The sequence below is a fragment of the Solea senegalensis genome, linkage group LG21 (genome assembly GCF_019176455.1).
Source record: "Solea senegalensis isolate Sse05_10M linkage group LG21, IFAPA_SoseM_1, whole genome shotgun sequence".
NCBI lineage: Eukaryota > Metazoa > Chordata > Actinopteri > Pleuronectiformes > Soleidae > Solea > Solea senegalensis.
Window position 1 is genome coordinate 1,242,226 of NC_058040.1, and position 15,030 is coordinate 1,257,255.

General features: G+C 44.0%; 1 protein-coding gene across 1 annotated transcript in view; it reads left to right on the forward strand.

The window, feature by feature from the left end:
• ttc28 (tetratricopeptide repeat domain 28) overlaps nt 1-15,030 on the forward strand; it is a 58,411-nt gene that overhangs the window by 40,391 nt on the left and 2,990 nt on the right. Inside the window, exons 9-30 of the mRNA XM_044012104.1 lie at nt 1,221-1,417; nt 1,492-1,645; nt 2,155-2,326; nt 2,998-3,166; nt 3,248-3,408; nt 4,151-4,639; nt 5,368-5,560; nt 5,661-5,741; nt 6,966-7,218; nt 7,510-7,619; nt 8,511-8,640; nt 9,090-9,317; nt 9,943-10,126; nt 10,274-10,414; nt 10,587-10,722; nt 11,074-11,253; nt 12,101-12,648; nt 13,293-13,540; nt 13,696-13,820; nt 13,954-14,031; nt 14,114-14,273; nt 14,656-14,732. Of these exons, the coding sequence (XP_043868039.1) occupies nt 1,221-1,417; nt 1,492-1,645; nt 2,155-2,326; nt 2,998-3,166; nt 3,248-3,408; nt 4,151-4,639; nt 5,368-5,560; nt 5,661-5,741; nt 6,966-7,218; nt 7,510-7,619; nt 8,511-8,640; nt 9,090-9,317; nt 9,943-10,126; nt 10,274-10,414; nt 10,587-10,722; nt 11,074-11,253; nt 12,101-12,648; nt 13,293-13,540; nt 13,696-13,820; nt 13,954-14,031; nt 14,114-14,273; nt 14,656-14,732 (4,214 nt within the window). The remainder of the gene's footprint in view (nt 1-1,220; nt 1,418-1,491; nt 1,646-2,154; nt 2,327-2,997; nt 3,167-3,247; nt 3,409-4,150; nt 4,640-5,367; nt 5,561-5,660; nt 5,742-6,965; nt 7,219-7,509; nt 7,620-8,510; nt 8,641-9,089; nt 9,318-9,942; nt 10,127-10,273; nt 10,415-10,586; nt 10,723-11,073; nt 11,254-12,100; nt 12,649-13,292; nt 13,541-13,695; nt 13,821-13,953; nt 14,032-14,113; nt 14,274-14,655; nt 14,733-15,030) is intronic.

The following is a 15,030-nucleotide window of genomic DNA, read 5'->3' on the forward strand; positions in this document are numbered from 1 at the left end:
ACACACACACAGATACACACACACACACACAGACACACACGCAGCCTACTGTACTCTGATGTGAGACTAATTGGCTGAAATGGCTGACGAGCTACAGTCTGTGGTTCAGATCAATAATTCACTTCATCATTTATTCATGATGACGTCTCTCTGACTCTGAATGCTGACTTGACAGCATTTGTATCTCCTCTCTTGTTTCCTCCTCTTCCTGTTCACCCACCCATATTCACCCACACATATTCACCCCACACATGTTCACCCACACATGTTCACCCACACATGTTCACCCACACATGTTCACCCATCCATGTTCACCCACACATGTTCACCCACACATATTCACCACACATGTTTCACCCACACATATTCACCCACACATGTTCACCCACACATGTTCACCCACACATGTTCACCCACACATGTTCACCCACACATATTCACCCACACATGTTCACCCACACATATTCACCCACACATGTTCACCCACACATGTTCACCCACACGAGTCGCTTCGATACTTAGTGTCAGTCTGATACTGGTTTTGATATCGGGAAGATAAAAATATGAAAGCTGATTCAATCCAAAAATCCAATACATCACAAACGTCACTATGCAGTAAGACGGTAAAAATGTCATTAAAAAGCATTTTTATGAGGTTCATTATGTGTCCACGTCTAATGAACTTCCAAACACACTTTAAAGTTTAAACTTTAAAAACAATAGTTAAGGTGAAATCCAGTCTTATTAATCCACTTATGCTAGAGAGAGTGACATAACCCAGTTAAGGTGTTTACATGAAGGCTGCAATAATCCCACTTTTACTCAACGTGCTTATAATGACGTTGTGAGTGTGCATGAAACAGAATTGCCTCCCAGGGATAATAAACGTTTTCCGATCTAATCCAATCCAAAAGGTGCCTGTAAATTCAACTTCAATTCAATTTATTTGTACAAATCACAACATACATTATCTGAATGAAAACCTTTACATCATGGAGCAGAGAAACACGACAGACACACAATGAGCAAACAGTGGAGAGAAAAGCATCCCTGTACATGGAGCTCCATAGAAGCAGCTGTTTATAACGCTTGAATTGAGTCTTTATCAGAGTGAACCATGTTCATGCCTTCCAAGATATATATCATTTATTTGATGACTCAACTACAACCTAAAAGACTTGTTTGTTATCTGTTTAATCTCCTCTCACGTTTCATCTCAGGCATTATACACCAGATGAAGAGGGAGTATGAGACGGCGCTGAAGCTCCACAAAGCCCACCTGTCCTTGGCCCAGGAGCTCGGTGATTACGCCGCTCAGGGAAGAGCCTACGGTAACATGGGCAACGCCTACCACGCACTGGGCGTCTACGACCAAGCCGTCCGTTACCACCGACAAGAGCTGCAGATGTCACTGGAGGTTCGTGCGCTCAACAACATCAACAACAACAACAACAACAGCAACATTTAGACAATATGATGTTTGTGTGTCAGGTGAACGATCGTCCGTCACAGGCCTCCACACACGGTAACCTGGCAGTAGCATACCAGGCTTTGGGCGCTCACGACCAGGCTCTCCAGCACTACCTTCACCACCTGACCATCGCACGAGAACTGCAAGACTCTCAGAGCGAAGCAAGAGCACTCGGTGAGTTGTTCTGGGTTTGAGCGAGTACAAAGTCCCAATCATGATTATTGTCTCATGTCACTGAAACAGCCTCAGTGCACGTGACGGGAGATTTAACCCACGAGGAATTCTAACTGTACAGTCAACAATTGGGAAAGTCCGTTTGAGAACATTCTGGACACTACTAAACCAAAACATTTCATACAAACAGCAGTAAACACACGACAGGAGCTGAACCAAAGCGACAAAGGTTTATGCAATAAACAAAAGAAAGAAACATCAAACGACAAAAGTGTAAAGAGCAGAGAAGAGATGAAACAGGCAACTGTCTTTGTGAAGACACTGTGTGTCACACAAGCCTCGATGGTTACCATGGTTACCTCGATGCCAACACCTCAACAGCTCAAAGTGTACGTGTGCTCATGTGCATCGATGTAGGTTGAACTGAAGTATGACTTTGGTATTGAATTGATTAAGAAAAAAGAAAATGTACCCTTTCATTTATTTATTGTTTTTGACCCCCCCCCCAGCAAACCTGGGCAACTTCCACAGTTGGAGGGGTGAATATGCTCAGGCTCTGCCGTACTACCAGCAGTACCTGTCCCTGGCTCCAGGCTTGCAGGATCTGGAAGGAGAAGGCAAAGTTTGCCACAACCTCGGCTACGCTCACTACTGCATCGGGCAGTACAGAGACGCCGTGAGGTCAGAGACACAACATGTCCAACGTAATACACATTCATTACAAACATTCACCATCAATCACAGTCTCACGCTGTTCACTCTAATCAAGATACCAAATATGTGTAACACGTGTACTGTCCCTGTTTATGTCCTCTGACTACCAGGAGAAAAAATGTCAAAATATTATAAACCTTGTGACCAAAGCCCCACCCCTTCATATTTGGTATCACTGAAAAGCCCTAAATGTCCTCTGTGGACAGCAAAAGGAGTTCATTCAGTAGAATGCAGTGGGTGAGAGATTTAGAGCTGTGCTTGTTGTACAGTCTAACAGCTGCAGGGGGAACAACCTAGTCGTACATTTGCGAGAATAAAGTCGTACATTTACGAGGTTAACGTTGTAATATTCTAACATGTTGTTTTAGAAGAGGAGAGCAAGAAAACGCATCTTTTCCTTAAAAATTCGTAAATGTGCGACTTTATTCTCGTAAATGTACGACTTTATTCTCATAAATGTACGAGTTTATTCTCGTAAATGTACGACTTTATTCTCGTAAATTTACGACTTTATTCTCGTAAATGTACAACTTTATTCTCGTAAATGTACGACAATGTGGCCCTAATCCTCCGTGGTACATTTTAAAGGTGTGTAATTTTAAATTAAAACTGAATAAAGTGAAAATTGTTTTTTTCAGGTATTACGAGCAGGACCTAGCTTTGGCTAAGGACCTTCAAGACAAATTATCCCAGGCGAAAGCTTACTGTAACCTGGGCCTGGCCCACAAAGCACTGGGTGAATTCAGCAAAGCAGAGGAGTGTCAGAGATACCTGCTGTCTCTCGCACAAGCTCTGGACAACACACAGGTCACATCATGATTAATATTTACACGTCTTTATTATCTGGGACGTGGTTGTTACTGTGTGTGTGTGTGTGTGTGTCAGCAGGCAGTCTTCAGAGCCTTTGGTAACCTTGGCGATGTGTGTGTATGTCGTGGTGATCTTCCTGGAGCTGTGAGGTTCTACCAGCAGCAGTTAAGTCTGGCTCAGAAGGTCAGTGATCAGAAGATGGAGGCTGATGCCTACTCAGCCCTCGGATCAGTTCACAGGTAAAACCACAACGTCCATCAACACGGTTTTTGATCTGTGGATTTAAAGCTTGAAACATCATTGGTGCATGTTGGGTCATGTGATGTCTGGAGACAAAAAAACCGTCCACTCCCACACTCACACCTCCAGTCAATTTCGAGCAGGGTTGGTCAATTATGTTTCCTCATGAACAGGTGAAAGTGAAATGCATTGTATTTTTGTTAAGCAGTGATCCCTCGTTTATCACGGGGGATTTTTTTTTTTTATTTTTATTTTTTACAAATATGATATCTGTGTTTTAAGGCTGTAAAACCCCTCACTTTATATACTTTCCTCAGACAGACATTACTATTTCCTCACATTTCTCACGAGTTTAAACACTCTTAAAGTTCAAACCTTCGTAGATTTTAAAACTTAAAAGTATTATAGAATGAAACCAAAAATCAAAACTTGTTTTCAGGAAATAAAAATATAAACGTTTTCCTAGCTATTAGAAATAACTCATTTAATTTTAATGATCAACCTACGAGGACACATAAGAAATGACAGAAAGAGTAAAGTTAGAGATTAAAAATGAGATTAACACGCTAAATATGACTGTGATTAACTATGATGTAATATAATAAAATAAAGTATAAGATTTAATTAATGAATCGCAGTTAACGTGATGGTTTGACACCCCTAACTTTTACTTTAGCTGCTTTTTTCCTCTACTTTCCGGGCTTTTTATTTGCTCTCCTCTCTCCCTCTCTCCCACTCGAGGCTGCTGCGGCAGCTGGACGCAGCCTTGTCCTTCCACAGCCAGGAACTGACCATCCGGAAGGATCTCGGCGACCAGCAGGGGGAGTGCCGCGCCCTCGGCCACCTGGCCGCAGTTCACATGGCCCTGGGAGACTACACTACCACCTTCCAGTGTTACGAGACCCAGCTGGGCCTGGCTCAGGGGCTCAGGGACGCCCGTCTGGAGGCCCAGGTCCATGGGAACATGGGCATCACTAAAATGAACATGGGAGTCTTTGAGGAGTCCATCGGTTATTTTGAGCAGCAGCTGGCCATGCTGCAGCAGCTGACTGGAACTGAGAGCATGATGGACCGAGGCAGGGCCTATGGGAACCTGGCAGACTGCTATGATGCTCTGGGAGATCATGAGGAGGCCATCCAGTACTATGAGAAGTACCTGACTGTGGCCCAGAGTCTAAACCATGTCCAGGACCAGGAGAAGGCCTACAGAGGACTTGGCAATGCACACAGGTGGGTGAAGCAAACATCCTGTGCTCTCATTTGCTTTCGGTCTTTCTTTTAGTTTAGTTAGATCCGACCAGATCAGTACCACCAAGTGGACTAGAACTCAAACTATCCACACACACACACACACACACAAATGGAACAAAACCGACAACTCTTTTGATAATCGATTAGTCGGTTTTTTTCATGATTAAAACAGGAATGTTTGAGCTTCTTAAATGTGAGTATTTTCTTCATTTCTTTGCTCTGAGAACAAAGAAATCATTAAAAGTCAATCAGTTTAGTTTGTGGACAAAACAAGACATTTGAGAACATCATCATTTCCAGGTTTGAAAAACACTAATCAACATTTTTTAAGGTTTTCTGATATTTTATGGACCAAACATACAGTATATGCAGTACACATGCCAGGCCAGTAGGTGGTTTCTTCCCTCCTCTGACGTTCTGTGTTAATATGAATGGCCTGTAGTGACATATTTTCTTGCTGTTATGATGATAATCAGGGGAGAGAAGTCAGTGATTTATCTCATTTACTGTATTTTTCCCTCTCGTTTTGGAGAACAAAGATGTTTCTAGAACAGAACCAGTCACATGGCTTCTTTGTTTCCTCTCATTCACTGGTCATGTGACTCTCCCTTCTCAAATGAAAGAGGAAGTCAGTTGAGCTTTGAGCACTGTATTCTCCTGTCCTCACCTTCTGCCTCACCTCCTCCCTCCTCGCTCTTCCTCCTCAGGTCCACTGGCAGCCTCCAGCAGGCGCTGGTGTGCTTTGAGAAGCGGCTGGTGGTGGCCCATGAGCTGGGTGGAGAAGGAGGGGGAAAGGCCCAGGCTTATGGGGAACTGGGCGCCTTACACAGCCAGCTGGGCAACTACGAGCAGGCCCTGTCCTGCCTGGAGCACCAGCTTCACATTGCACACACAGCAGTGGTGAGGACTTGTCTTGTGTCACTTTCTCCTGTTGAAAATGACAAATGATCTTCATGAGAAAGTGAATCATGCTCAATAATGTTGCTGCTCTCACCGTCAGGATAAATCCCTGGAGGCAGAGGCCAGTGATGCTCTTGGAGGCATTTATCAGCTGATGGCAGACAATGAGACGGCGCTACAGGTGTGTACAGAGTATTGTTAATATTTAGAAATGAAATGTTTGGATATACAGCGGTCTGTTAGCTTAGATTAGCATGATTATGAAGTCCTTTTGATGTCTCCTTATTGGGTCAATCTTTCTTAAAAGCGCTGTGACGTCAATGCTAATGTTTTGAAAATGGCTGAGCTGAAGGAAGTTCACTTCTCAGTGGAAACGTCAGAATAGTCTGAAGTTGTTTTGCTTATCTTTTCAATAAATCAATGAATGAATGAATGGCCATTACGGCGCCACACGGCGACGGTGAGCAGTGTTGCCTCATAGCAAGAAGGTTTCCAGTTTGAATCCCAGTTCAGACGAGAGCCGTCTCACTTCTACAGTCCAGGTGAACCCTGGATACCTGGTGTCTGTGAGCCTTAACTCATCATTAGTCCCTGCCTCCATTCAGATGATGAACAAGGTGCAACAGAATCATGTGCAGTAAACAGGTTCTAGTGCAATAAGACAATATGCAGTATAATATTAATAGATTTCTATGAAGTACAGCAAAGTGCAGTTTAACTTACAGTCTAACAAGCTCCATGATGTCGATGTTCAAAGGTTGGTTTGTTTGTTTGTTTGTTTGTTGTACGCTGTGGAAGCAATGCTGCGTGAGTGAGTGAGTGAGTGAGTGAGTGAGTGAGCGAGCGTTACATTCAGCTCCACACACTGATCAGTATAGCTGTGTTTTGTTTTCTTCGCTGCACTCAGGATGTGATTGATTTGACTTCACGACTGATGTGAGACGAGGTTTAAAAACAACAGTTACTCAGTAAGACGAGTGCAAACACTTTGACTTTGGCTGAAAACACCAAGAAGTGCATTCAACTGCTTATAAGAACCTGGAAGTTGATGCGTGTGACATCACCTACACATACTGTACATCACATAAACAGTATTTTGGTCATTACTCAGAATCCAGAATGACTCATGTACTGAATTAATTATCTACTGGAGATTTAATTTCTCTCAGGTTTTTATTCTATTAGATTAAACTTCTGTCATCCATGTTGCTGTTGCCTAGCAACGGTGTCTGCATGTCTTTACCATCTGCACACTAAACCACTACTTTATTTAACCACCAGTGAATCTGCACAGTGGTTTCCAAACTAGGGGCCACAAGCCCTGGTTGGGTCATGCAGTTATTCTAGGTGTGTTTTTCCCCAAATGTCAAAGTAACCCTTTAAGAATCCATCTGTGCGTCCACAGTGGCACCAGAGGGCTTTGGATATAGCCGAGCAGACGAGGTGTGTGAGCAGCCAGGGTCGAGCCTACGGCAACTTGGGACTGACCTATGAAGCCATGGGAAACTACGAGCGGGCGGTGGTCTTTCAGGAGCAGCACCTGAGTGTGGCGGCGCAGACCAATGATCTGACGGCTAAAACTCTGGCCTATGGAAGCCTGGGGAGGACACATCACGCACTGCAAAACTATGCACAGGCTGTGATGTACCTGCAGGAAGGTAAGAGTCCCGAGGTGTGACTACATGACATCACTGTGTGTGTGTGTGTGTGTCGAGAAGCATTATCACACGTCTCATGAGATTAATTAAGCTTGGACAACAGAACATGACAGAGATACAGACAGACTGATGACGGATGAGCTTCAGTTCATTCTGCGAGTCTGTTCTTAGCGCGGGGGAAACATGTCTGACACAGTGTGAGGTCTATGAAGTCTATTATCAGCAGAATAATAAGACGAGAAGAGAAGATGTTCTCATCAGTCTGTGTCTTCTCCCTCTGTCTGTCCTCAGGTCTGCGTCTGGCAGAGCTGTTAGGACGCAGAGAAGAGGAAGCTAAGATACGCCACAGTCTGGGTCTGTCCCTGTGGGCGAGTGGAAACCTGGAGGAGGCTCAGCACCAGGTGTGTATGTGAGAACGACACAGACAGAGAGTGAGGGTCTGATGTTGTGGGTTGATTAAAGCAGGGGTTAGTACAGTAAGTGCTAAAAACAGGTCAAAAACGTCACTAAGGCCCCATTTAGACCTGGTCTTAACATCCATCTTTATTCTCCTGTATGTGAGTGGCGTAAGAATCAGTATCAGAAGAAACAAACAGTCAAATGAGGAAAAATGTTTACGCTGTGGAAACGATCGAGCGATCGCTCATCATATCTAACCCTAACCCACTCAATGAAACAGTACAATAATTATGATGGATTGTTGTTCAGGTAAAAATGTTGCCCTGTATTACTGATACTAACACGCTGCATTGTATTGTCATTGTAACTGTGACGGCTTTTAACAATTGTAATTAGTTAGATGACCAGTTAACGCCGTTATTCCCATCACTGGTAGTGAGTAATATTAACTAATGTCTGTCAGGTCTGATAGTTTTGCTTGACTGAGCCAGTTTTCAGATGAAGGATGGAGCAGATCAAACAGAGTACATAATAACATCAACAACACAAATCACCAGCTTTAAAGCTTCTGTTTGATGTATATATATGTGTATATATATATATATATATATATATATATATATATATATATATATATATACATATATATACACATATGTATATATATATATATATATATATATATATATATGCGTCCCCAGCAGAGACAAAGTGGACAGAGAGCAGAGAGGCAGAACACTTCTTCACATTGTTGTGTTTCTCTACTGCCACCCAGTGGTTAGTGCAGACACTTTACAGTTACAGTATTAACTCATGTCATCTGAAGACTCACACTGTGTGTGTGTTATGAACGTTATGAGACTCAGTGTGACAGACGTTTGTGTGTGTGTCAGTTGTACAGAGCGTCGGCGTTGTTTGAGATGATTCGACACGAGACGCAGCACAGCACGGATTACAAGCTCTCACTGTTTGACCTGCAAACCAGCTTGTACCAGGCTCTCCAGCGAGTCCTCGTCAGCCTAGGTGATCCGGCTCTCCTCTGTCGTTTCCTCACTCTGACTGTGCATCTGTTTACTTCACGCTGGAGCTGAAACCATGAATCCATTATTAATCAACAACTCTTTTGATAATCGATTAATAAGTTTGAACAAGCGTTCCGATTGTTTAAGCTTCTTAAATGTGAGTATTTTCTTCATTTCTTTGCTCTGGAAAACAAAGAAATCATTAAAAGTGAATCATTTTGGTTTGTGGACAAAACAAGACATTTGAGAACTTCATCAGTTCCAGGTTTCTAAGGTTTTCTAATATTTTATGGACCAAACGATTAATGGAGAAAATAATCGACAGATTATGAGTATAATCATTAGTCACAGCTCTATTCATTTCCACTCTTCTTCTTCTTCTTCTTCTTCTTCTTCTTTCTCCCGTCTCACTGTCGTCCCTGCTTTATCTTCTGTGTCTGTCTCACTCAGGTCGACATGATGAAGCTCTGGCCGTAGCAGAGCGAGGACGCACGCGAGCCTTTGTCGATCTCCTGGTTGAACACCAGAGAGGCAGTCAGCAGGCAGCGAGCACTGACCCTTACATCCCGGTCACTGTGGAGCACATCCTGGACACGGTCAACAGTCAGAGGACGATGGTGCTTTACTTTTCTCTGGCAGGAGGATTTCTGTACAGCTGGCTGATATCTCCAGGGACAGGTGTGCGCACACACACACACACACACACACACACTTGTCTCTCTATAGTTGTGAGGACGATGTCATGACATTTACAATCAACACACATTGTCCGTGGTGGAATAACCAGTTTAATATTGTACTCTTATTTATGTAATTTCATTATGTATATATATATATATATATATATATATATATATATATATATATATATATATATACATGTATGTATGTATGTATATATATATAAATATTTATATGTATATAATTGTCATGACATTTGAGGACATTAAGGGAATTAACATTTGGATTTTATCACCATGTGACTTTAATGACCCCATGACCTTTCCTTTAAGGCCATCACTGTTTTATTCCGGGCCTCATTCACATATTTATAAATGAATAAATTATAAATAATATAAATGATGTATAAATGTGTTCATATGTAACTGTTCGATGCCTCCTTCACTCACACGTTCACCTTTCTAAGCACGTCAGCATTTCAGTTCTGTTGGTTTGTATATTGTGTTTATGTGGGTGGAGCATCCTTCTTCTTCTTCTTCTTCTTCTTCTGCACACACACACACACAATTATAGACCAAACTGTGCAGCAATTATCTACAGTTTTTCCCAAATGCTACAACAGGTATCGTGAAGTTTAACGAGGTGTATCTTGGAGAGGCTGGAGCAGACGTGTCTGAGCTCCAGGAGGGTGGAGGAGGAGGAGGAGGAGGAGGAGGAGGAGCAGGTGCAGGTGCAAGTCCTCTGTCTCTGGACCAGCACATCTACAATGCCAGAGAGTTTCTCGGAGTGGAGAGCCATCACAGCAGGTAGAGCTTTTCTCTCAGATACATGAAAACACCTTAACATCAACTGAAAGACGTGTGAAGACGTGAGACGGTTGTCACCTTTAATGCAGCATTAAGAGCATGTAATGAATAAAGGACACAAAGCCTGTGTCTCTGTGTGTGTCTCAGGGTTTGCTCCGGCAGTGAGACAGAGAGCGAGGCTGGAGATCTGTTAGAGCAACAGTTCGAGGAGCTGAACAACAAACTCAGCTCGACCACCGACCCATCAGGTTACCTGCGCATGGTCTCCAGGAACAACATCAACAACAGGTCTGATTTTCACTCTGTGTGATCTGTGGATGCTTGTTTGGCAACCGGACTAATGCCGCGTTTCCACCGGCTCTCCTCGCCACGCCTTAGCAATCCTCAGTGTGTGTGTGTGTGTGTGTGTGTGTGTGTGTGTGTGTGTGTGTGTGTGTGTGTGTGTGTGTGTGTTCAACAGAAGCATGACGAGCGTCTACAGCGCCGCAGTATCTCCAGTAAAGGACAAGCTCTCCTCTCCTCCTGCTAGACTGAGTAATATAAGCAAACCTCCTCTGCGAGCCCTTTATGACCTACTCATTGCACCAATGGAAGGAGTAAGTACGCCATGTGTCCTTTAAGTGTGCTTGTGTTTAGCCCATGTTAGCATGAGCGTTCATAAGGACAAGTTTGTGTCAGTGAGTTCAAATGTGTTATTTATGAGGGTTCGAGCACACGGTGCCCTGAACATAACTCACGTTTATTTGAGACCGCGTCAGACCTGGTGAAAATGAACGTCTGAAAGTGCATCAAACATTTGAAGTGGGCGGGGCTAAAACCTCCTTGTGTCCCTGGTGGCAGACATGTTTTCAGTGTGTGTGACTGAGGCTGGTTCTCAGCGCTGACTGTAATGTCACTGCTATAACAACACTGAAGAATATGTCATGTTGCTCATGTTTGGTGTGCAGGGTCTGATGCACAGCAGTGGACCTGTGGGCAGACACAGACAGCTGATACTAGTGTTGGAGGGGGAATTGTACCTGGTCCCATTTGCCTTGCTCAAAGGCAGCTCCTCTAATGAGTACCTGTACGAGAGGTTCAGTCTCATCTCTGTGCCGTCCTTGGCCAGCCTGGGAGCCGCTGTCAAGGTCAGTAGATTCATGAATCCATCCACTCGCTTGTCTCACCTGTTGTTACATCCCATCACTGTAATTCTATTATTTCATCTATTGTGACATTTTTTAATATTATTTAATAATGTTTAAATTACAGTAATCATTTTGTCGTAAAGAAGTGATACTGTGGTAAAGTCAGCTTAAGTAAAAATAACCTTCAGTACTTCAGTACATTACCAAGCTCTTACCTGTATATGGAAGTAACATGGTATTACTGCAATAGTATCTCATTACCACACTGTTTCCATTGTTAATACTAAGCAGACATGTGAATTATAAAAGATGCTGTTACTATGGTGGTTTTATCTCCCTGTTGTGGCAATAAACTGAATGGTATTTTCCCTTTAATACCTTATTTCCCTCTTTTGTTGGTATTTTTACCACAACTGGAAGCAGGTGAAGAATGTCAGACTTCAAAATAATGTTCATGCTGATGTTCTGTTTTATTTTGAAAATGAACACCAATGTTCAAACATAAAAAGCATACACACACACACACACACCTGGACTCACAACTGTTACCCCTTAATTATTAATCTGCATCTCATCTGCATTTTCTTAATAACATGTTTTCTATCCTTCTCTTTTTTAACAATTCTTAAAATAGTCTTTGAATTTCGTCTTATGTTGAAATTCTTTGTTGTGGTTCAGCTCCTCAAACTGTGAAGTAGTGACAAACAGAGAAACGTAGAAAGGAAAACGACAAGCGAAGAAAGAGGAAAATAACTGTGACGACGGTGCAGGTGCAACGGGAGGATGTCCATACCTGCCCCGCCCACTGATAATGCCCCATCAGACTAAATCTGTGTTGTCCCTACAGCCTCAGCATTGCCGTGGCCCCTCCCTTTGCACAGATGGAGGTTCAGTGGCTGCAGTAGTGGGAGCTCCTCGCCTGCCCCCCAGTGTGATGGACCGCTGGTTGTGGGGGCCTCTGCCTTCAGCCCAGGAAGAGTCTCTGTGGCTGGGGGAGCAGCTGGGGTGTCACCCACTGACCGGGGCAAACGCCACGAAGGAGCGCGTACTTGCTGCTCTGAGTCAGGCCGAGTGTGTTCACTTCGCCACTCATATATCATGGAAGCTTGCCGCGCTGGTGCTCGCCCCAAGCCGCGAGCACGCCGGGGGGGAGGCCGCTACCGGCAGACCCAAGGAGAGGTCTCCATGTGGGGCGTCAACGTCAAGCGACAATGTGGATCGAGATGTCGACGGTTCCTTTTCAGTGAGTCACAGCAGCCCAGAGAGACTCAGAGGAGCCGAGGGACCAAATGAGGACGTGGACAGTGTGTGTGACAGTCCATCACTTCAAGACGTCCTCCTCACTGCTGCTGACATTCTGGGCCTGTCCTTAACTGTCAAGTTAGTGGTTCTGAGGTAAAAACCTTCCTCACATTCAACACTTTAAAAATCATTACAGTGATTTTCTGTTTTCACAATCAATTTCAATTATTATTGTTAATATGGTTCAGCTCTCGTGCAGCTGTTATAACATTAAACACTTAGTCCAGTGATCTCAACTTGGTTTTATTGTTGTCTTTTCTGTTATTCATTGATTTGTTAGCATTTTTTTGTCAGTCCCTTGTAAAGCACTTGATTGGTTGGTTGGTTGTGCTTTATTGGCTGGTTGTTTTTGGTTGGTTGTCTGGCTGGATGATTGGTTAGTTTTGGTTGGCTGGCTGTTTTTGGTTGTTGGTTGGTTGATTGGGTTTGGTTGGATGTTTTTTTGGTTGTGGTTGGATTGGGTTGGTTGGATGGTTGGTTGGCTTGTTGTTTGGTTGTAGTTGGATTGGGTTGGTTGGATGCTTGGTTAGTTCTGGTTGGTTGGCTTGATGTTTGGTTGTAGTTGGATGGTTGGTTGGCTGGTTGGTTAGTTCTGGTTGGTTTGCTTGATGTTTGGTTGTAGTTGGATTGGGTTGGTTAGTTCTGGTTGGTTGGCTGGTTGGTTAGTTCTGGTTGGTTGGCTGGTGGGTAGATTAACTGGTCAGCTCATCATAGTTCTGATGTCCTTGTCTCCTTAGGTTGTTCCCAGAGTCCAGCAGCAGGGTGACGGCAGACGGGGTGGTGGGTCTGACCCGAGCATTCTTAGCTGCAGGCGTCCAGTGTGTGTGCGTCTCCTTGTGGCCTGTGCCAATAGCTGCCTCCAAACTGTTCACACACACCTTCTACACTGCCCTGCTCAACGGCACTAAAGCCAGCGCTGCTCTGACGGAGGCTATGAAGACGCTACAGAGCAGCACGCACTTCTCACACCCGTCCAACTGGGCTGGTGAGTAACCAGTCACAGGTTCAAGATTCAACAGAACAAAATGTCCTCCCGAGACTCTGAGCACACATTGAAATGTCATAAATCAATATGGAGTTTCTATCCTCAGCATCATTACTGTGGGTGAGCTCATCTGTTTCCATCATATTTTCTTTCAGGTTACATGTTGATTGGCAACGACGTGAAGCTGAACAGCCCCATGTCGCTGGTTGGCCAAGCTCTGGCAGAGATCCTCCAGTGTCCAGAGAGAGCAAGGGACGCCCTCAGAGTGCTGCTCCACTTGGTGAGACACCTGCACAAGCAACTACAAACTCATGGTTATGAAAACACAACGAACACGACAGCAGCAGAACTCCAAACTGAAATATAATCCCAGTAATAAATAATCAATCCCAATAATCCCTCTCTCTCCCCAGGTTGAGAAGTCTTTGCAGCGTATTCAGAGCGGCCAGTGTAACCCAATGTACACATCACAACAAAGCGTCGAGAACAAGGTCTGAGTGTTGCTCTTCACTTCTTCTCCGTGTCTCATCTTTAAATGTCAGCTCATGACGTGTTTGCTCTCCTCGGGGTCAGGTGGGCGCTGTACCAGGCTGGCAGGCTCTTCTGTCTGCGGTGGGTTTCAGGTTGGACTATTCCGGTAGCGGCACGGGTCTCCCTGCGGCGGTCTTCTTCCCCATGTCAGACCCTGGGGATCGACTGCAGCAGTGCAGCACCACTCTACAGTCCCTGCTTGGTACCAACATCATAAAAGACTGATATAATGACGACTTCTTTTGCGATGAAATGACACGTCTTATTATATTAAGAGTGATTTCAGGAAAAACAAATCAGAACCAGAACTATTGTTACAAAAGCAGGCAGTTTAAATGTTGGACCTGATACAGTGACCAGTAAATCTGTGTCATGAACATTTTCAACGACCCTCATTTGAGGTCTGACCACTCAATCACTGCATGTTCATGACAGTTAAGCAGCAGATTCATGTCATCACTGAGCTCTGTCAGCTACATCAGCATTCATTGATTCATCTCACAATGTGAATCTTTGTTTTTATGAAGGTAAAATAACATCTGAATACATGATGACCCAGAGATCTCCTGTGTGTCCTCCTGCAGGTCTGACCCCTGCAGCTCTGCAGGCTCTGTGTAAACTGGTCACAGCGTGTGAGGCTGGAGAACAACTCATTCACAAGGTACTGCTGCAGCGGCGTCACACTGAACCACAGATGCATCATACAGAACAAGTGGGACAGACATCACAGACCCAGAGACAGCCACCTGTGGTTGTACTGTGAGACAGGTTTCATAGAGGGGCCACAGACACCGCAGTCTGGTCTCAAGTTAATCTATAAACTACAAGAACACCAATGTTTTACATTTAATGGATCTTTTCACAAAACATATTATGAAAAACCTGAAATCACAACTAAACATTCTAGTATTTCACAGATAATTAGAACATTATGACCTCCATGACATCATCGACATAAA